General features: G+C 36.2%; 1 protein-coding gene across 4 annotated transcripts in view; it reads right to left on the reverse strand.

Moving 5' to 3' along the window:
• FHOD3 (formin homology 2 domain containing 3) overlaps window positions 1–22,194 on the reverse strand; it is a 463,343-nt gene that overhangs the window by 18,190 nt on the left and 422,959 nt on the right. For 3 of the 4 annotated variants that reach the window (XM_053714485.1, XM_053714483.1, XM_053714482.1), the window contains 7 exons: window positions 20,400–20,558; window positions 17,668–17,850; window positions 15,112–15,231; window positions 9,752–9,913; window positions 8,676–8,866; window positions 7,473–7,665; window positions 1,099–1,122 (listed from right to left, as the gene is read on the reverse strand). In XM_053714485.1, coding sequence (XP_053570460.1) covers window positions 1,099–1,122; window positions 7,473–7,665; window positions 8,676–8,866; window positions 9,752–9,913; window positions 15,112–15,231; window positions 17,668–17,850; window positions 20,400–20,558 — 1,032 coding nt within the window. The remainder of the gene's footprint in view (window positions 1–1,098; window positions 1,123–7,472; window positions 7,666–8,675; window positions 8,867–9,751; window positions 9,914–15,111; window positions 15,232–17,667; window positions 17,851–20,399; window positions 20,559–22,194) is intronic. The other variant, XM_053714484.1, reaches the window with a different exon arrangement.

The raw sequence follows: 22,194 nt of genomic DNA on the forward strand, positions 1-22,194 counted from the left end.
GCTATAGGGGTCTATTTATGAAGCACCGAATGGTGCTTGATGCCCCGTGTTTCTGGTGAGCCTTCAGGCTCGCCAGAAACACAAGTTATGAAGCAGCGGTCTAAAGACCGCTGCTCCATAACGTGTCCGCCTGCTCTGAGGGGGTGGACAGAAATCAACCCGATCGAATACGATCAGGTTGATTGACACCCCCTGCTAGCGGCCGATCTGCCACAAATCTGCAGGGGGTGGTATTGCAACTACTGGTGCAATGATAAATGCCGACAGCGTATACTGTTGGCATTTATCGATGTGCGGCGGACATGGTTCGCTATAACGGATCATGTCCGTCTGCACAATGATAAATGGACCCCATAGATTGTAAGCTCTTTGTAACAGGGCCTTCCTCCTTCTGTATTCGTTTGTTCTGTGTATTCTGTTTTCCTTTTTTGTTCTGAATCAGTGTTAACATTTTCCACTACTCATGTACCTAGCGCTACGGGCTTTATTGATACTTGACTATAAATGATAATAATATATAATGTAACATACTTCAACTTCCTTTTGTTTACAATACCATTAAGTACGGTAGAATTGCATGATAAAAAAGTGTATAATAAACGGACAATGCAATAGCACTTACTCTGAATTTTAAAAGACCAGATTATTTTTCTAACAAACTTCAAAATTTCCTTTAATTTGTGACCTCCCAGTATCATGTGACTGCCATCAGCCAATCAAAGACTCATATATGTTCACACTGTGAACTCTTGCATGTGCTCATTTGGAACCAGTGCCTTATAAAGAGTGCATATAAAAAAGACTGTGCACAATTCGATAATGGAAGTAAATTATAACGTCTTATAAAACTTCTGCTCTATCTGAATCCTGATAGTTTAATTTTGACTTTAGTGTCCCTTTAATACTGTGTAACCTGTTAGTGATTTATACTACAATACTACTACTACTTAGAGAGCCTGGCAAACATGTAAAGACAAACTGAGCGCATATTAAATGTTTTTCCAACACTGTTAGAAGCAGTAGACAAACAGAATGGTTTAGAAATATGTGGAAATCAACAGATACTAAGTGCAGGTTAAAACCATTCAGTAATCATACCTCAGCTTCATCTTCATCATCAGTCTGACAGGAAATGAGAAGAAGAAGAAGAAGAAGAAGAATATAACAAAGATAAGTCAGCCAACATACAGAAAGGAAATTCTAACATTTGATGAACAAGGATAAAGAAGTAACAGAACTGACAATTTCAGGATTCATGTGTGTTTGTGATGCAGATATGCACCTCATAAAGCTTTGTTCTTCAATATATATAACACCACTTATCAGTTTTATAATTTAAAGTTAATATAATATTTTAGTCATGCATTAAAAGCATTCATAGCCCAAATATAAGTGAATTCAGTATGGACCTTTATGAATAATGTTTTGGGCACTTTCCGGATGTCCATGCTTGATAAGGCTTGGGCATTGTAAGAAAAGGTTTGGACATTCTGAGGTGGGGTTTGTGAAATCTCAAGCTTACCCAAGAAAAAAAGGGATATACTGTATAAAAAAAAACAAGGATAACAATACCTCACATTTCAGGATAATTCTGTAAATGGCATGATATATAAAAAATTGAGGAAAAATGCTCTTCCACAGATCAAACTATTGAATAACTACATATTTTAAAACTATGAAAGATAGGTCAAGGATCTAAGTATGGTGTGCTACCACTCAACCCTGAAGATCAATAAAAAAATTAATAGATCATGGTCAGTTCCAGAGCAGTAATGCACTACTGGGACCCAGCTGAACACATCTGTTGAGCCAATGACAAGAGACATATGTGTACAGGCACTGATCACTAGCTAGCTCCCTGTAGTGCATTGCAGCGCCTTAGCATACCTATGTATGCTTTTCAAAAAAGGATAGCCAGAAAACAATAGTAAACTTGTTAGAAACAAAATTAAAAAAAAGTTTCAGTAAAGGGGGTGCAAGTCCAAGCTTATGGATCTTTGGTTTGATGTAGGGTCACAAAGTGCTCAAAACAAGACAGTGCCTTGTAATCACACACTATGCATGCTCTATATGATATATGAAAGTTTACCTTTTCATGTCACTCTAAATGTAAATACATATTATGAATTTATGTCTCTGTCTGAACCCAATTTTTTTCTTTCGTGATTCCGATTATTTATGAAAGGTCTTGCGGACCTGATCCAACAGTGCGGATCAGGTCTGCAAGACCTCGCTGAATGCGGAGAGCAATACGCTCTCCGTATTCAGCATTGCACCACCTGCTCACAAGAGCTGCTGGTGCAACGCCGCCCCCTGCTGACTCGCAGCCAATCGGCCGCCAGCAGGGAGGTGTCAATCAACCCGATCGTATTCGATCGGGTTGAATTGCGACGATTTCTGTCCACCTGCTCAGAGTAGGCGGACAGGGTTATGGAGCAGCGGTCTTTAGACCGCTGCTTCATAACTGCTGTTTCTGCCGATTCTGAAGACTCGCCAGAAACACGGGCCATCAAGCTCCTTTCGGAGTTTGATAGATAGGCCCCAGAGCATGCAATTTTAAGCAACTTTCTAATTTACTCCTATTATCAATTTTTCTTCGTTCTCTTGCTATCTTTATTTGAAAAAGAAGGCATCTAAGCTAATTTTTTGGGGGTTCAGACGTTAGACAGCACTTGTTTATTGGTGGGTAAATTTATCCACCAATCAGCAAGAACAGGTTGTTCACCAAAAATTTGCCAGCATCTAAACTTACATTCTTGCTTTTCAAATACAGATAAAAAGAGAACCAAGGAAAATTGATAATAGGAGTAAAATGGAAAGTTGCCTTGAAATTGCATGCTCTGTCTAAATCATGAAAGAAAACAAATTGGGTTTCATATCCCTTTAAGTCCATGAATATTGTAAAGAAGAATACTTGAAAAGGTGCAGCAAACTAATAAGACACCACTGTAACTGATAATGCTATTTTGAGATCATTGTCTTCAATGAACTGCTCAGACCATGTTAAAGAAATAAGTTGCAATACTATTTAAAGCTGCAGTATTTGTACAACTCATTGAATATCTCCACACTTTTACCTGTGTGCTTGGAGTGATACTTAGGGGTAGATTCATTAAAGGGCCATGATACCCAAATGTTTAAACACATGAAAGTGATGCAGCATAGCTGTAAAAAGCTGACTAGAAAATATCACCTGAACATCTCTATGTAAAAATGAAAGATATTTTACCTCAAAAGTTCCTCAGTAGCCACATCCCATTGTAAAGGACTTCTAAGCAGCAAATCAGTATATCTGTCCCGGGACAGCAAAAGGAGCGAGCTTACGTGCACTCTCATCTTATTTGCCTATTCAGTTTAACCCCTTAGTGACCAGAGCACTTTTCCATTTGTTGACCGTTTGGGACCAAGGCTATTTTTACATTTCTGCTGTGTTTGTGTTTAGCTGTAATTTTCCTCTTACTCATTTACTGTACCCACACATATTATATACCGTTTTTCTCGCCATTAAATGGACTTTCTAAAGATACCATTATTTTCATCATATCTTATAATTTACTATTAAAAAAATTATAAAATATGAGGAAAAAATGGAAAAAAACAATTTTTTCAAACTTTGACCCCCAAAATCTTTTGCACATCTACAACCACCAAAAAACACCCATGCTAAATAGTTTCTAAATTTTGTCCTGAGTTTAGAAATACCCAATGTTTACATGTTCTTTGCTTTTTTTGCAAGTTATAGGGCAATAAATACAAGTAGCACTTTGCTATTTCCAAACCACTTTTTTTCAAAATTAGCGCTAGTTACATTGGGACACTGATATCTGTCAGGAATCCCTGAATATCCTTTAACATGTATATATATATTTTTAGAAGACATCCCAAAGTATTGATCTAGGCCCATTTTGGTATATTTCATGCCACCATTTCACTGCCAAATGCAATCAAATAAAAAATTTTTTTCACTTTTTCACAAATTTTTTCACAAACTTTAGGTTTCTCACTGAAATTATTTACAAACAGCTTGTGCAATTATTGCACAAATGGTTTTAAATGCTTCTCTGGGATCCCCTTTGTTCAGAAATAGCAGACATATATGGCTTTTACGTTGCTTTTTGGTAATTAGAAGGCCGCTAAATGCCACTGCACACCACACGTGTATTATGTGCAGCAGTGAAGGGGTTAATTAGGGAGCATGTAGGGAGCTTGTAGGGTTAATTTTAGCTTTAGTGTAGTGTAGTAAACAACCCCAAGTATTGATCTAGGCCCATTTTGGTATATTTCATGCCACCATTTCACCGCCAAATGCGATCAAATTAAAAAAAACTTTAAATATTTCACAATTTTAGGTTTCTCACTGAAATTATTTACAAACAGCTTGTGCAATTATGGCACAAATTGTTGTAAATTCTTCTCTCGAATCCCCTTTGTTCAGAAATAGCAGACATATATGGCTTTGGCGTTGCTTTTTGGTAGTTAGAAGGTCGCTAAATGCCGCTGCGCATCACACGTATATTATGTCTAGCAGTGAAGGAGTTAATTAGGTAGCTTGTAGGGAGCTTGCAGGGTTAATTTTAGCTTTAGTGTAGAGATCAGCCTCCCACCTGACACATCCCACCCCCTGATCCCTCCCAAACAGCTCACTTCCCTCCCCCACCCCACAATTGTCCCCGCCATCTTAAGTACTGGCAGAAAATCTGCCAGTACTAAAATAAAAGTTTTAGGTTTTTAAAAAAAAATAAAAAATAATTCTTCTGCTGTGTAGGACCCCCCTTAGCCCCCAACCTCCCTCATCCCCCCTCAAACAGCTCTTTAACCCCCCCCCCCCCTCTGCCTTTATTGGGCACCATATTGGGTACTGGCAGCTGTCTGCCAGTACCCAGTTTGAAAAATAATAATGTATTTTTTTTATTTATTTTTTAAATATTTTATTTATTTCTGTAGTGTAGCTGCCCCCCCCTCAACATCCAACCCCCCACCCTCTCCCTGATGCCTTGATTTCAAAATCCCACCCTCCCCAGTCCTCTCTCCCACCCTCCAGATCTACAGCATATTGATGCTGTTTTGATAGACATCACGTGCACGCGCGCGCCCGTGCACGCGCACGCACCCGCACTAGATCCCTCCCCCCTCCTCCACCAATAACTGCCCACCCGCCTCCCTGGATGAGCTCCCACCCACCAACCATAACGGCCATCGGTAGCCGATGCAGAGAGGGCCACAGAGTGGCTCTCTCTGCATCGGATGGCTAAAAACAGTTATTGCAGGATGCCTCAATATTGAGGCATCACTGCAATAACATGAAAGCAGCTGGAAGCTATCAGGATCGCTTCCACTGCTTTCAAAGACCAACGACGTATGGGGTACGTCCTTGGTCATTAACTGCATTTTTTTGCAGGACGTACCCCATACGTCGTTGGTCGTTAAGGGGTTAAGGAAGTTTACTATGAAATCTCATGAGAGATAAGTGAAATCTCATGAGATCACAGTAAAAGAGTTCATGACCTCAGCACTGCTGATGCTGATTGGCTGCTGTTCATTTCTTCTTCTTTTTTATTTTTACCTGCAGCTGGGAGCAGCTGAGTATAACTTTTTACACAGAACTTACTCTGCTGAGCTGTGGAAATTGTGAGGTAAAATATCTTCCTTTTTTAGATAGAGATGCTCAGGTGATATTTTCATGTCAGCTTTTTACAGTTAAACTCCATTAGTTTCAAGTGATTTAGCATATGAGTATTATGTCCCTTTAAGCAGCGAATGCTGCTTTCTACCACCATCGTTTCAGGCTCGCCTGAAACTGAAGTTAAGAAGCAGTTGTCGTAAGAACACTGCTCCTTAACTTCTCCGCCATCTTTTAGGTGGCGGACTGAAATTATCCCGATCCGATCGGGATGATTAACAGCCCCTGCTAGCAGTCTATTGGCCACCGATGAGCAGGGGGTGGCATTGCACAAGCATTTCACTAGAAATAGGCGTACCATAATTATTAGAGGTGAAACTGGGACCACCTGGTGTAGTGCCAATGGGGGTGTGGTCAGGGCCTGGTCGAGGGGGTGTGGCGATTGCCGACCGGAACTAATTTTCCAGAGAGTAAGTTAACCTTTGTGATCACTGCCTATCACAAAGGGCAGCTTTTGTTAAACAGTTCCCCAGAATGCGTTCTATCTGTACAAGCTCATTATTACACAGCATTGTACCATATAATATGCCTGGCGGAAAATTTCCCCATTACAGAGCAGCACCTGATGCACATATTACAGAGGTAATGCGTAACTTACAACGGGCACTTACCTAGCACACAGACTCCGCACAAGTGTGAACACTTAACCCGGAAGTGATCTGCTAAGGCAAAGGTCATATAACAAGATGGTGGTGCTCTGTCACTGTTGCTATGGAAACGACTAAGCATACAGTGGAAATGTTTTCTAATGTTCATGTAGCTTTATTGTAAACATAACACACCCATGCACTGTACACACAGGATAAATAAGTTACATATATAGCTATTTAGACAGTGTCTGCTACTGAGCGAATGTAGCTGCTGCTATAGCAATGCCTGCTCAGTGACCAGCAGTAGCCCTTGGCTTGCAGCCTGATGCTCTTTATGTGACCGCAAAGCCAGGTGTGCCAGGAGAATACCCTGCCCTAGTCACTGGCACTGCTGGGGTTAAAGTGTCACCTGGGTTGGACTGTTAGTGTCTTGCTACCATAGCAACTGCATGTCCCATAGTGCTTTGTACCTCACATTCTGCCTACCCTCACACTGGCTGCACATTTGTGATTGACGCCACTCACTTCTGCGCTATTCAGCGCAGCGCTGCGCTACTTAGTTTCACAGTGCCACTAACAAAGTTTGTAAGGCATATGGACAGAATGGACCCAAAAAATGTCTGTTTTTTAAAAAAGACAGCAAACAGAAATACCGGACTGTCTGGTCAAATACTGGACACCTGGCAAACTGGGACAGAATAAACAATCGGGTGGGACACTGGGACAGCGCCTCCAAACAGGGACAATCCCAGTCAAACTGGGACTTCTGGTAAGCTTAACTAGAAATGCTTGTGCAATGATAAATTTAGCGAGTTCGATCCGACATGATTCGCTATAGCTCAACCCTTAGTAAATCTACGCCATAATCCTATTTTTCTCTTTATTGTATTTTGCTTCTTATAAAAACTTTATCTGCACAAAATCAGTTTTGCTAAGTAAAAATGATATTTATCTTGTATCATTTAAAAGAGATATAAAAAATTTATTTTTTAAAAATGGCTGTAAAACCAAAATGATATCTGCTCAAAATCTATAATCTATGGAAAAAAGATTGCTCATAAGATATTCATAAGGAAACAGAGTATATATATATATATATATTAAAATTAACCATTAGCAGATCAAAAAAATGAAAACATTAGACAATTATTATTTAAAAAATAAATATATATATATATATATATATTATGTTCTCTACTTACATCTGTGATCATTTTCCCTCTTGTCCTGTTTCTTTCCCGGCAGTTTGTCCATTTCTGTTTTTGTTGTAAAACACGATCCCTTGAAGTACGATATTCTAAAGCAAATTCGGCAATGGTTTTGCAAAACTTGTGTATATTTACTTCATGAATTGCGTGTGATGGATGTCCCATAAATAGCAAGAATGAATGGAACCTAAAATAATGTTAAAATTTATTTTAATTACAGGTTGAAAATATAGCATTAATTAGTTTCATTGTGATAATAAATGCAATGCATATAATACTAGACTAAAAACTTTTAGCACTTTTTACAATATACATTATAACTACCAAAACAGATTGAACCTAGATACAGCATAATTACATATTCAAACATCCTATATTATAAAAGTATGTTTGTCTGAAGCAGTCATGCACAGTAGATATGGCTTGAGACAAGCGTGAGGATGGTGCTGGTCATTAAGCCCTTAAGGACTAATGTCCTGGACCTCTCTCTGCAGCGATCTCGCTAAAAGTAGTTTTGCAGAGGTACCAAGGCAGAGAGGGACACTCTGTGCCCCTCTCTGCATTGGGCAGCTGTGGTGCCAATCGTTGGTGGCGTGGGAGGGTTAGGAGGGAGGCCATCGATGAAGGGGGGCGGGAGTGGGTGGAACCGCTACACTATGGAAAAAAAAATGCTGAGAGCGGCAGGGAGCAGGGATTTATAGGGGATCCGGGGGTAGGGAAAGATTCTTGGAGGGGGAGGTGGGTAAATGAGGGAGTGGGGAGGGAGTTAGACACATTTTGGCTGTGTACAAGGGCTTTAAGACTAGTAGTAGTATATTTTATATATACTGTATATATATATTACACACACACACACACACTTTTACTTCACAAAGCATTAGTTTGTAATCACCTTACTATGACTAGTTTTTAGATTTAATAGACAAATTAACAACACTTATTAAAAGTTTCCTTAAAAACAGAAACCAACAATGATAGATAGCTATATACATATGGATATACAAATTAAATAAATACTGTTAAGTAAAAATGTTTTAAAAATAAGTTTTACCTTATACTACTGAAAGATTCTTATGTCTCTGTAATAATGTTTGCCAAGATATCTTCCTAAAGAATGTGTGCAAAATATTGATTGTTCAAAAATGCACAGATTATATAAAAAATACATTATATTGCTTCAAAAATCTAAAAAGGTACCTGTTAATTATTCTTTTGTGAACAATTTTAAGTATTAAGATTCGTTCAGCACAGTCCTTCAGAAAATCTGTCATTTTCTGTTTTAAGGCTGTAGTAATCTCATGTTTTGCTATAATTTTCAAGTAGTCCCATGATGCTTTGCATTTTCTTTCTAGATTATGGAGATTATCCTGAAGTTGTTCAAAGTCAACCTAAAATTAAAAAAAATAAAAACATTAACTTGGAACTGAAGAAAGGCAAAATTAGTGATTTTGGATGTTAGATTTAATTTTTTTAAAGGGACAATGAATCCAATTTTTTTATTTCGTGATTCAGATAGAGCATGACATTTTAAGCAACTTTCTAATTTACTCCTATTATCAAATTTTCTTTATTCTATTGGTATCTTTATTTGAAATGCAAGAATGAAAGTTTAGATGCCGGTCCATTTTTGGTGAACAACCTGGGTTGTCCTTGCTGATTGGTGGATAAATTCATCCACCAATAAAACGTGCTGTCCAGAGTTCTGAGCCAAAAACATTGCTTAGATGCCTTCTTTTTCAAATAAAGATAGCAAAAGAACAAAGAAAAATGGATATAGGAGTAAATAAGAAAGTTGCTTAAAATTGCATGCTCTATCTGAATCAAGAAAGAAAAAATTTGGGTTCAGTGTCCCTTTAAGTAAACCCTATATCAAGGAAATATTAAAACATTGCTCTCTGAAATAATATACTGTACTTGTAAAACCAAATTAATTTAGTGTGATATTTTTTTATATAGCTTTACTTTTAATGTCACTGTGCAAATGTTAAATGCCAAAATGGAGAAGGAAAATTGCTAATATAAAAATTTTCTTTCTCTCACCATTTAAAACAATAAACAGATGTAATGACATTTTTTTTGCGACAGATTTGAACACTAAACACATTTTCTTGGAAAATTATTTGTACATATTTAAAATGCTATGATACTTGTTTGAAAGTTTCTTAATATTTAGTTGTTTTTTTTATGATACCCATTTCAAATCAGTCCATACATCAGTACTACAAAACCTTTACAAGTATGTGAAATAGCAAGAGTTCTTCTTCTTAAAATACCTTGGCTGACCTCGTAATTGCCCCAATTTCTGAATAAAGATCTGTGCTGTCTGGAAACTTTTCCATAACAATAGCACTTAAATGGTATAACAAAGATTGCTTATGCACCGTATCCTTCACTTCAGGTGCTTTTTGAAGATAGTTGAGATCAAATGCTTTGGCCTGTAATATAACATGGAAACAGTTACAAGTTAAAATATGCTCTGTATATAAAATGAACGATCATATTATTCCAACAAAATAGTCAAGGTTATCCTTCAAAGACAGAAACATTTTTTTCACTGTAAGAGCAATAAAATTGTGGAACTCATTACCAAAGGAGGTAGTGAATGCCAATACCATAGATACATTTAAAAATTGTTTGGATACATTTCTGTCTATAAACAAAATTCATGGATATGATTGCTAGTATTAAATGGGTCACCTTTTAGTGGGGTTATTTAAGCTTAACTGGAGCTTTTTGTATATATATTTTAGATTTGTATAGGTTGAACTCAATGGACTTCGGTCTTTTTTCAACCTCATCTACTATGTTACTATGTTATGATACATGTCTGCTGCAATAGCACTTTGTGAGATATCAATATTTAAATGGATACGAAATCCACATTTTTTTTCTTTCATGATTCAAATAGACCATGCCATTTTAGGTAACTTTCTAATTTACTCCTATTATCAATTTTTCTTCATTCTCTTGGTATCTTTATTTGAAAAAGCAGGAATTTAGAAGCTGGCCCATTTTTGGTTCAGAACCCTGGGTAGCGCTTGCTGATTCGTGGCTACATTTAGCCACAAATCAGCAAGTGCTACCCAGGTACTGAACCAAAAATGGACTGGCTCCTAAGATTTTCAAATAAAGATAGCAAGAGAATGAAGAAAATTGATAACAGGAGTACATTAGAAAGTTGCTTAAAATTGCACGCTCTAGCTGAATCATGAAACAAAAAAATGTGTGTTTCTTATCCATTTAAGTATTTAAGTACCTAGTACTTCTAGTATTTACTTCTTGAATGGGTGTTCTTATGAAACTGATCCTTAATTAAACTTATATTAATTTCAACCCAAATATCATCTCCCTACCTTTTAGTATGGTTCTCAAAGCTAATTTAAATACAAAAAAAAAAAGTATTAGCTTTTGTTATAAACTTAACCAAACTAAAAACAACTGCACATGTGAGAGAATTTCACTATATCTGATAAGCATTTAACTGTATCTTCACCCTATAGTATTCATTGTACATTGTATTTTTTTTCCATTATTTGAATAAATGAAAACAATACGTAATATTGTAATATCATACATTGCATTTTAAAAGAAAAACAAATGCTCCTAAATATACAAGTGAAATTCCTATTACTACTCAAGTAGTAGTAAACTATAACATATATATATATATATATATATATATATACATACACACACACAGAGAAGTACAGTGTGCTTAGAGGAATCTGGCTACACCTCACTGACGAGGCCCAATGAAGGTCGAAACGATCGTCTGGGGTTGCTGTGTTCCTTGTTCAGAGAGGAATTGTCTGGTATTTCGGTGCTGGACTGACCGTAATAGGTGAGATCAGACTGATATACTACAGGAAAGTTCTACTCTGTGAAAAGCATTACTGGGCTAAAAGAAGTTGCACCAAGGTGGTAAATCGCCATAGAACAGGCTAACAATGGTATTGAGACGGTTGTTCGTTCCTGTGAGTGTGCTTCTCTATGTGTGTATTTAGTCTCCCTATGGGAAAAAGGGGAAACCAGACGTGGACTCCTTGCTCAGTGTGCTTAGAGGAATATGGCTACACCTCACTGACGAGGCCCAATGAAGGCCGAAATGATCTTCTGGGGTTGCTGTGTTCCTTGTTCAGAGAGGAATTGCCTGGTATTTCAGTGCTGAACTGACTGTAATAGGCAGGATCAGACCGATATACTACAGGAAAGTTCTACTCTGTGAAAAGCATTACTGGGCTAAAAGAAGTTGCACCCAGGTGGTAAATCGCCATAGAACAGGCCAACAATGGTATTGAGCCGGTTGTTCGTTCCTGTAAGTGTGCTTCCCTGTGTGTGTGTGTGTGTGTGTGTGTGTGTGTGTGTGTGTATATATATATATATATATATATATATATATATATATATATATATATATATATATATATATATATATTCTATCTGGAATATGTCTGGATTCTAGTACATCAAAACATGAAAATCAAAATTCTTAATTTGTGATTTACATAGAGCATTCAATTTTAAACAATTTTCCAATGTATTTCTATTACCAAATTTGCTTGATTCTTGGCATCCTTTGTTGAAGAAGTAACAATGCGCCATTGCAAGCTAGCTGAACACCTCTGGTGAGCCAATGAGTAGAGGCATATAAGTACAGCCACTAATCAGCAGCTACCTCCCAGAATTGCTTTGCTGCTCCTGAGCCTACCTAGGTATGCTTTTCAACAAAAGATACCAATGGGACAAAGCAAATTAGCTGATGGAAGTAAATGGGAAAACTCTTTAAAATTACATGTTTTGTCTGATAGATGAAAATGAATTTAGATTTTACTAACCCTTTAAGCAAGTTACAGTTTCCTGTACAGTATACCTTGATTTTGTTTTGCTTAAATTGTAATGGAGGACATATTAGGTTAAATGCTTAATGGTTTTGTTAGCAGGTCATTGGCACTTTTATTTTGTACAAGGAGACTATATGATCATCTATTTTTGCAGATGATACTAAGTTAAGTAAGGTCATTAGGCCAGAGCAGGATGAACTTTCGTTACAAAGGGACTTGCAAAAATTAGAAGTATGGGCAGGTAAATGGAAAATGAGATTTAATACGGGAAAATGCAAGGTTCTACATTTTGGAAGTAAAAATAAGCAGGCAATGTATTTTTTAAATGGGACAAGACTTAGCCAAACACAGGAGGAAAGGGATTTGGGGGTAGTAATAGATAACAAGCTAAAGATGGGTGCACAATGCAGGGCAGCAGCTTCAAAGGCTAATAAGATACTAGCATGTATTAAAAGAGGCATTGACTCAAGGGAGGAAAGCATAATTCTGTCACTATATAAAGCCCTGGTAAGACCTCACCTTGAGTATGGAGTGCAGTTCTGGGGACCAATAGCAAAAAAAGATATTGCAGAACTAGAAAAAGTTCAGAGAAGGGCCACAAAGCTAATAAGGGGATTGGAGAATTTAACCTATGAGGAGAGGCTAGCCAAACTGGGTCTGTTTTCTTTAGAAAAAAGGCACTTAAGAGGTGACATGATTACTTTATGTAAATATATTCAAGGCCCATATACAGAGATGGCAGGAGCTCTGTTTATTCCAAGAAAATTGTTTGTGACCAGAGGTCACAATTTAAGGTTGGAGGAAAGGAGATTTAATCTCCTGCAACGGAAACGTTTTTTCACTGTAAGAGCAATAAAATTGTAGAACTCAATACCAAAGAAGGTAGTGAATGCCAATACCCTAGATACTTTTAAAAATTATTTGGATACATTTCTGTCTACAAACAAAATTCATGGATATGATTGCTAGTATTAAATGGGTCACATTTTAGTGGGATTATTTAAGTTTAACTGGAGCTTTTTGTATATATTTTAGATTTGTATAGGTTGAACTCGATGGACTTCGGTCTTTTTTCAACCTCATCTACTATGTTACTATGTTAATGAGACAACTTTATATTGTGTTTTGCTTCCTGTGAAGAGCTTACTTTTTAGAAAAATAAATAAAATGTATAGTTTAAAATGTCATGCTCTATCTGAATCATGAAATAAAAATTTTGGGTTTTATATCTCTTTAATGGTAACTTGCTCGCAGTTATAAATATAATTGTCATTATATCCAGATAGAGCTGACTGATAGGTCATTTACACTGTATATTTATAGCAGTATTTTTAGTTTATGAATATGAAGTAAGGATTGATATTGTCAATCAGTGAGTAATTTAATAGAACAGATATTGAACTTTATTGAATGATTATGCAGTGGCATTATTTACCTTTCCTCTAATTATTTTGGAATATAAACCATATACCAGCTTTGTATAATTGTTCACCCCAGCTGTGAGCACAAATACTCTAAAACACAAGATTTGTTTTAAACCAGATAAGTGAGTCAATTACAATTTATCAGCAGATTTGTTGAAATTTTTGTGGCTACATTATTACAATGGAAGAAACCTCATTACTTACGTTTCAAGATTTACGCTATGAGAACTGTTAAAATCACGTTCTAGAAGATAAGAGAAAAGTTATGGCCATTTTCTCCTAAAATAAACACATTTTCTTCAGTGTTCTTCATTTCTGATGTAAATATTGCCAAAATGGAAAATGTGTTTTTCTATTTTATGATGGTGAGAGTCCACAAGATCATTTCATGTGTGATTACACTCCAGTCCACTAGGAGGAGGCAAAAACACCCCTACATACCAGAGGTTTATTCTCTCCCACTAACATAGAATTCCTCAGTCACACATGTGGCCAAGTCGATGTAAGGAAACTAGAAAAGCAGGAAAGACAAAGTGGGGAAAATGAAGTGCAAAACAAGTTTTGCCGTCAACTGTATACAAAGAAGGATGGGGCTCATGAACTCTCACCATCATGAAAGAAATAATTTATCAGGTAAACATAAATTTTGATTTCTTTCATAAGATGGTGTGAGTCCACAAGATCATAATAAATGGGATCTTATACCCAAGCAATGAAGTCCATGAGACCATTATGTTTAAGGGGACAATACAGTTAAGGCAGGAATGTTATTGATCAGGCACTGTTACCTGCAGTACTTTTTTTGCCAAAAGTCACCTCAAAAGAGGCATACACATAAAAATGGTAAAATTTAGTAAAAATGTGAAGAGGGGACCAAGTAACCACCTTGCAAATTTGGTCTATAGATGCTTCACATGACGAAAAGCCTAAAACCTAGCTACTGCTCTAGTGCAATGAGCAATAATGCATTCAGGGAGTTGCTTCCCCACAATCAAATATGCCTTGCGACTTTCATAGGACGAGGAAACCAGAATTTCTTGACTGATAGTGCCTGTAGATACTACTTTGGGAAGAAAGGAATAGCTGGTTAAAAAACATGCTTTGCCCTGTTGAGAAATCAGGAAAGGATGTTTATAAGATAAAGCTGAAAGATCAGACAATCTTCTGGCTGAAGACATAATTAAAAGAAAAAGAACTTGATAAAAGTTGGAATCTAAACTTTCAGAGGTTCAAATGGAAGCTTAAAGACCAAATTAAGGTTACATGGAGAAGTTGCTGGATGAATAACTGGTTTAATTACATGACTTTTGATGAACAGACACTTTACTACTAGTAATCTGGTATTTTATAAAGCAATATGATACCTACATTTGTTCCATTAAGGAAATTTCCAATGGCAAGCAAGGTTGAAAGAATATATATCAACGTCTTGTTGTTCTCTAACTGGTCCATTCCTTCTTTCAGGTCAAAAAGTGGCTCGGCTATCTCCTGTAAATATAACATAAGAAAACAAGAACAATAAATTAATAGATAGAAAGACAAAACTACTCACATCTGAAACATTTTTCTAGATGGGTTTTCCAATAATTATATATTAAAAAAATGCAAATAGATCTATATTGCACATGGCTATTAGTCATTTTTGTGGTTTTATGTAATAGTAAAGAGATATAAATATATATTTTTATAAACACATAGTATATCAGTAATTTATCGCGACATTCTAGTTTATTGACAGCCCTTCTAGTGGGCCACGACCTGAATTGCCCCCACTGCAAGCTGTGACAGGCCTGCCATTCCACACAGAAGAAAAAACGGGCAGGCCTGTCAAAGTGCCAGCGCACATGTGCGTGTGCATTGTGCACATGTAGCAACAGTTCAGTGGGCGGACAGGGTGGGAAAGGAGCAGATAGGACTGGACCTCAACACCACAGTTAAGTGATACTAGCCCACTGACACCAATAAAAATATGTTTTCCCCCACTTACACTATATATATATATATATATACACTACAGGGTCCTGGACACGTCCAGCTAAAATTTATCGGGCCTTAAGGTCACTTGGTTTGAGAACCACTGTGTTAGAGCATTTTAGTTTTAAACTCATGACTTCCTTTTATTATGTGTTTAAAAAAAAAAGGACACAGTGAAAGTTGCACTCCTAGAAAACCCATTTTGTTTCAGATGAGGATGTGGTGGAAGCATATGCATATATGCCTAGTTCTCATATTCTGTTATGTGCAGAACATTGGATTATGAAATATGTAATATTATCTTCTTATGTTGCGCTTTAAATAACCATGATCGTGTTTGCACGACTTGTGGGAGTTACGTTTTTTTAAACTTTTTCGGCTCCACTAAAGTCTATGGTGGAATGTGATGTTGCACATTTGCGACTTCTCAAAGTCTATTTGTTACTGTGACTTTGCGAACATGAGAGTGCAAACTTTTTACTTTCAACTCGTAAAACGAGCACAAAAAAAATAACTCTAGCGCACGTGAACGCAATCTATCGCTCCACTTGTAATCTAGCCCATAGTGTGTCACTGTAATGTGAAGAACACAACTCACATAGGTCTAGATTACAAGTGGTGCACTAATGTTAGGGAATGCGCGCAACAAGGTGTTGAATTGGGGAGGGCTCAAAGGTGCATGTATATATATATATATATATCTCAAGAAAGGTATATAATACAGATATTTACTCCCTTCTGGTTTTTAGAGCCGCTGCCTTCCCACAGTCTCTCCCAAGGGCTGTTCAATTGATATGTGTGTGCAGAGGGAGGCGCAGGTTCACCAAAGGTTCCAATCGATTCACTGGGATGTAATTCCACAGCTTTTTCAAAGTGAAAAGATATAGCACTGAAATGTTGTATCCATACACCGTAATACAAAGTGTAGATACTCACAGTATAGATTGAGTTAAACAGCTCCTCATGTGTTCAAAGAAAGGTTTCACTAGCTTTTTCATAAAATTTGCTTTACAAACATGCTATGTTTGTAAAGCAAATTATTTGTGAATGCTCTTGAAAAAGACTGTACTGACCGTTGAAACACATTGGGAAAAATAAAGCTGCGTTTTATGAAAAAGCTAGTGAAACCTTTCTCTGAACACATGAGGAGCCATTTATCTCAATCTATACTGTGAGTATCTACACTTTGTATTACGGTGTATGGATACAACATTTCAGTGCTATATATCTTTTAACTTTGAAGAAGCAGTGATCGATTGGAACCTTTGGTGAACCTATGCCTCCCTCTCTGCACATATACTGTGTATATATATATGTATGTGTATGTGATTTGTATGTGTGTATGTATATGTGTGTGTACATACATGCATACACATACATATGTACACACACATTCACATATATACTCATGCTACAAATAGATCACATGCTACACTTAACTCACCACTTGTAATTTGAGTGATGTTAGTACTATCTATTGAAATTATAGGGTTTGCTAAACAAAAATGTTGGCTGCGCTTACATTCTCTGGTTAATAAATGTAACCATTGTGAGCTATTCTTAACGCCGGGTTGTAATATTGATAGTGCACCCTGTGCAATTAGTAATGCTCAACTTACAATCTAGGCTTACACTGTTTAAAAATAGCTCTTTTACCTTTATTGAAATATCTTCCTTTGCCTGATGAAACCACCACCTATACTTAAATTGTCTGTAGTTTTGGTTTTAGAATAAGTTTGTAAATAAGAGGAAGCAGAAAAAATCAACCTCACTGTGGCTAGAGAGACAGACCAGCCCTTTTGAAAGGACAATTCTGCAATAGCTTTCAATACAATGAATTAAAAGTATTTAGTTTAATTTCATATTTTCTTTAAGAACATTTGAAAAACGTAACCTGAAATATAAAAGCATAGTTCATTACTTTGAACACATATAGTAAACTCATAATACCTTTTCCGCCAGCTCATAATCCATTTTGAAAGCCCACAGATGAAGTCTAGCAGAGAGCTCACTTACAGACGACAGCGTAAGAAGAAACTGCTCAGCGCTGCCCAAGGGGATATCAGGGTTTGATAACTGAGCTTCCTGTATCTTTTGTTTCTCCTCTTCTGTGGGTATCATTGTTAGCAGTTTCTGTAGAAGAGAACACAAAAAGATGTTGTGAAACAAGTTTGTCTAATTCCCTTGTTTCATTTGCAGAGTTGCTTCACATTGCACAGCAAGATTTTCAAATGTTATTAGGGAGAGGGTGAAAGACATGTATATGAAGATTACAAAGACAATAAGTACGTAAGAAATATTCTATGAGGGGGGGATGTGCTATTTTTAAATAAAGTTTTGTTCACAGGATTGTGGTCAAAGCGATGTCTTACTCCAGTAAATGTCTTTCATCCATATGAAAAAAAGCAGCATTAAAAGGGACAGTAAACATGAAATCAATGCTAGATAGAATTGTGTACTCAAAGCCAGAGGATAATATGCAGATGTATTTAAAATTATATTAGTTGTTTAAATATTGGACAAATAAGCATAAAGTTTTAGCATCATAAAGCAATGGGTGTCGCCATGTTTTAAATGAGGTCTCCTTCTCTGATGAGACTATTTAGTGACTAAATGGGTCACTAGACTGTTCAACCAATCACTGCATGGAATATGGCAGTGTTACGTTCGGGAGTCTGCACTTCCAGTTTTAACAGCAAATTGGAAAGTCCACAATTTACAAAAAAAATTAATGCAATTAATTAATTAATTGCTCATGCTAGAGCGTTTAATCAGCTAGAAGCAAGCCCGAACTTAGAATATCGTGACCGTGCTAAAGTATTCAATGTAGCGTGAAAAGTGGGAAAAAAACACCCATACTCGTGCGCAAGCCCAATCTATTTATTCATAAATACATATTTCTATATATCAAAAAGTATTTCACCTTATCTAAACGCTTCAGACAATGGGGTATATTTACCAAGCAGCCTTCTGACTGCTGCTTCTTAACTTATCCGCTATCTTTGAGGTGGCAGATAGCAATCCGCCCGATCAGATACGATTGGGATGATTGACACCCCCTGCTAGCGGCCGATTGGCCGCGCATGTGCAGGGGACAGCATTGCACAAGCATTTCACCAGAAATGCTTGTGCAATGTTAAATGCAGACAGCGTATGCTGTCTGCATTTAGCAATGCCGGGCGGACATGATTCACTGCAGAGAATAATGTCCACCCAGCATTTGATAAATCTACCCCATGGATCTATATATATACAGTTTATAACACTATATAAAATGTATACAAATAAATACCAGGTATCTAAAAACAAACAATCTAATATTATGCTAATAATAGCATCATTAATATAAAACAAATGTTATGTGCACACTAACCTTATAATTAAAAATTGCAAATACAGGTAACACTAATGATAAAAAATACAATAAATTGAAATCAATTTATATGAATCCAATACAGTAAATTAGTCCTGTTAACCCAAAGGTGGATCTTTGTGTGCTATTGCTGAGCTAGGCCAATACATCAATATTACAGGTCTCTCTTTTACTAAATACACTCCTTTTTAAATTACCTATGAATGCTCTAAAATGGACATAAAAGTGAATGTAATTGGCTGACAATGCTGGATTGGCCCAACAGGATACCAGGAGATTTCCTGGTGGGCTGAAGCAGCTAGGACTGGAAAGCTACAATTTAAAGGGGTGATTAATAGATGCAATTGGGTTGTAGGGTGCCTATATAACAATAATCTGGCACTTTTGTTTAATACAATATATATTTTAATTCTTAAAAAAATTGGGGGGATGGAGTATCCCAGTAATCTCCTTTGAGAAAAATTGGGCGTGCACATTTTTTTACTGGCTCAATGAAAAATAGGGCTGGTCTCCAAATTTTCCAGGGCTGCTTTTTATTCACAGGCCGGCCCTGTTGGCTGACCATCCATGTCCTGCTTGGTCACTGCAATGCTTGCAGCTCCTGTGTGGAACTATAAATATGTGTTTAACTCATTTGCAGGGGTAGACAGTTATTGTTTTCAAGCGTGCAAACTTTGCATTAGAATTTCCACTTAAAGGAACACTCAAATCAAAATTAAACTTTCATGTATCAGATTGTGCACATTTTGTTAATGGAAGTAAAATGGAAAGTTGTTTATAATTGCATGGTCTGTCTTTTTATATTTACAGTTTTTGAGTCACCAGTTCCTACTGAGCATGTGCAAGAATTCACAGAATATACGTATATGCATTTGTGATTGGCTGATGGCTGTCACATGCTACAGGGGTAGTGGAAATAGATGAAATTTTGAAATTTGTCAACAAATAAATGTACTACTCATTTAAAGTTCAGACTAAGTGCTATTGTATTGTCTTATTATTCATTTGTTGATTATGCAAATCTACTGTATTTTCTGGTCCATTAATTCACAAGTAGAGACGTAATATTGTCTCTGAGGACCAAGTTTAAATTAATAAGTAAACTTAGAAAGTGAATATTCTTTAAAGTAAATACTGCAGCTAGAAATAAACAAACCACTGGTTTTACACGTTATCAATACATTGACAATGACATGCAGAAAACACTCTTCATCTAACATAAAGGGTAAAAAAAAAAAAGAAAGAAGAATTTATTATACTTTACACAATCTATAAAATGTTCAACCACAGACTGGTCAGGAATACTTACATCTATCCCTTCCTTGTTAAGTGCATATTCATCAAAATTCAAAATTGCCATCTTAATAGTCCTTGGAGGAGGTAAAACTGTAAGTCCAATATTTATTGCATTGCTCCTTTTAGAATCTAAGACAATGATCTCCTGTCTTTTTCCATCAGCTGCCGATTTCTTTAAAAAAAACAAAACAATGTTAATACATTTTTAAATGAATTGCACGTAGCTAAATATAATTTGTTATTTTTTTATTGGCATACAGCTATGTTAGCGCACGTAGCATTAAATAATAGTTATTTCTAGTCTGACCTATAGCACAAAAATGAAAATTTCCTTGTGGCGGTATCTCTTTACTGTGTGTGTGCAATTTACCATGAATAATATCTGTAAATTATACAAAGAAACAAAATATCTAACATTAGATTCACAGTAAAAGTCTAATTTTAAATTCTGTGAAATTGAATTTAATCGGTTGAACTTTTGACAGATGGAATAATATGTTAGTTCATAGATCAAAGTCTCCAGCTGTCTAGACTTTTTCCCTTTGCAAATGATCCATTATCTGAGTCAAGGGTGGTACCATCTTAGGTGTATAAAATGCAAGGGTTAAACATTTATATAGAAATGGAGGAGACATATTGAAAATTGGAGAGCTGACATGTTGTTATGGAACTAGAAAAAGATATCATATATATATATATAATATGTGTTGTGTGTATATAAATATATATGTAACATTTTAAGAGCCATAGCACCATAGCTCTAGATCTTTGACAATCCCCTTCATACCGTAAGCTTAGTAAAAGGGACTTTTCACTAATAGTACCTCATTAGTTAGACTTGACCAAACCCAGTAATAAACATGGCACTCAGTAAGTACAATAACATTTAAAGGGATATGAAAGACCTCAAAAATATTTTATGATTCAGATAGAGTATGCAATTTTAAAACAACTTTCTAATTTACTTCTATTATCAATTTTTCTTCGTTCTCTTGGTATCTTTTGTTGACTACCAGGGACATGAGCTTAGAGGCCCGCCCATTTCTGTAGCACTATATGGCAGCAGTTTTGCTAGAATGTTATCCGTTTGAAAAAGAACACTAGATGGCAGCACTATTTCCTACAATGTAATGTTCCAGATGCCTAGCTATGTATCTCTTCAACAAAGAATATCATGGGAACAAAGTCAATTTGATAAGAGAAGTAAATTGGAAACTTTTTAAAAATAGTATGCTCTGTCTGAATCATAAAACAAAAAAATGTGGGTTTCATAAAGTTAAGCTAATTGCATCTAAAATATCAATCTGCTGCACTGTCTACCACTGCTTTAGGTCAGGACTCATTTTTAGTGACTAAACCTGATTAATTGCTTCCACAGGAATGACTAATTTAGAATGACTTTTCTACATTAATTAATTCTCATTGTTCACTGGAGAATATTTTTATTTGTTTTCTTAAAGGGATACTGAACCCAAATTTTTTCTTTTGTGATTCAGATAGAGCATGCAATTTTAAGCAACTTTCTAATTTACTCCTATTATCAATTTTTCTTCATTCTCTTGCTATCTTTATTTGAAAAAGAAGGCATCTATGCTATTTTTTGATTCAGCACTCCGGACAGCACTTGTTTATTGGTTGTTGAATTTATCCACCAATCGGCAAGAACAACCCAGGTTGTTCACCAAAAATGGGCCGGCATCTAAACTTACATTCTTGCTTTTCAAATAAAGATACCAAGAGAATGAAGTAAATTTGCTAATAGGAGTAAATTGGAAAGTTGCTTAAAATTGCATGCTCTATCTGAATCA

This window comes from Bombina bombina, chromosome 5, assembly GCF_027579735.1.
Source record: "Bombina bombina isolate aBomBom1 chromosome 5, aBomBom1.pri, whole genome shotgun sequence".
In the NCBI taxonomy this organism is placed as follows: domain Eukaryota; kingdom Metazoa; phylum Chordata; class Amphibia; order Anura; family Bombinatoridae; genus Bombina; species Bombina bombina.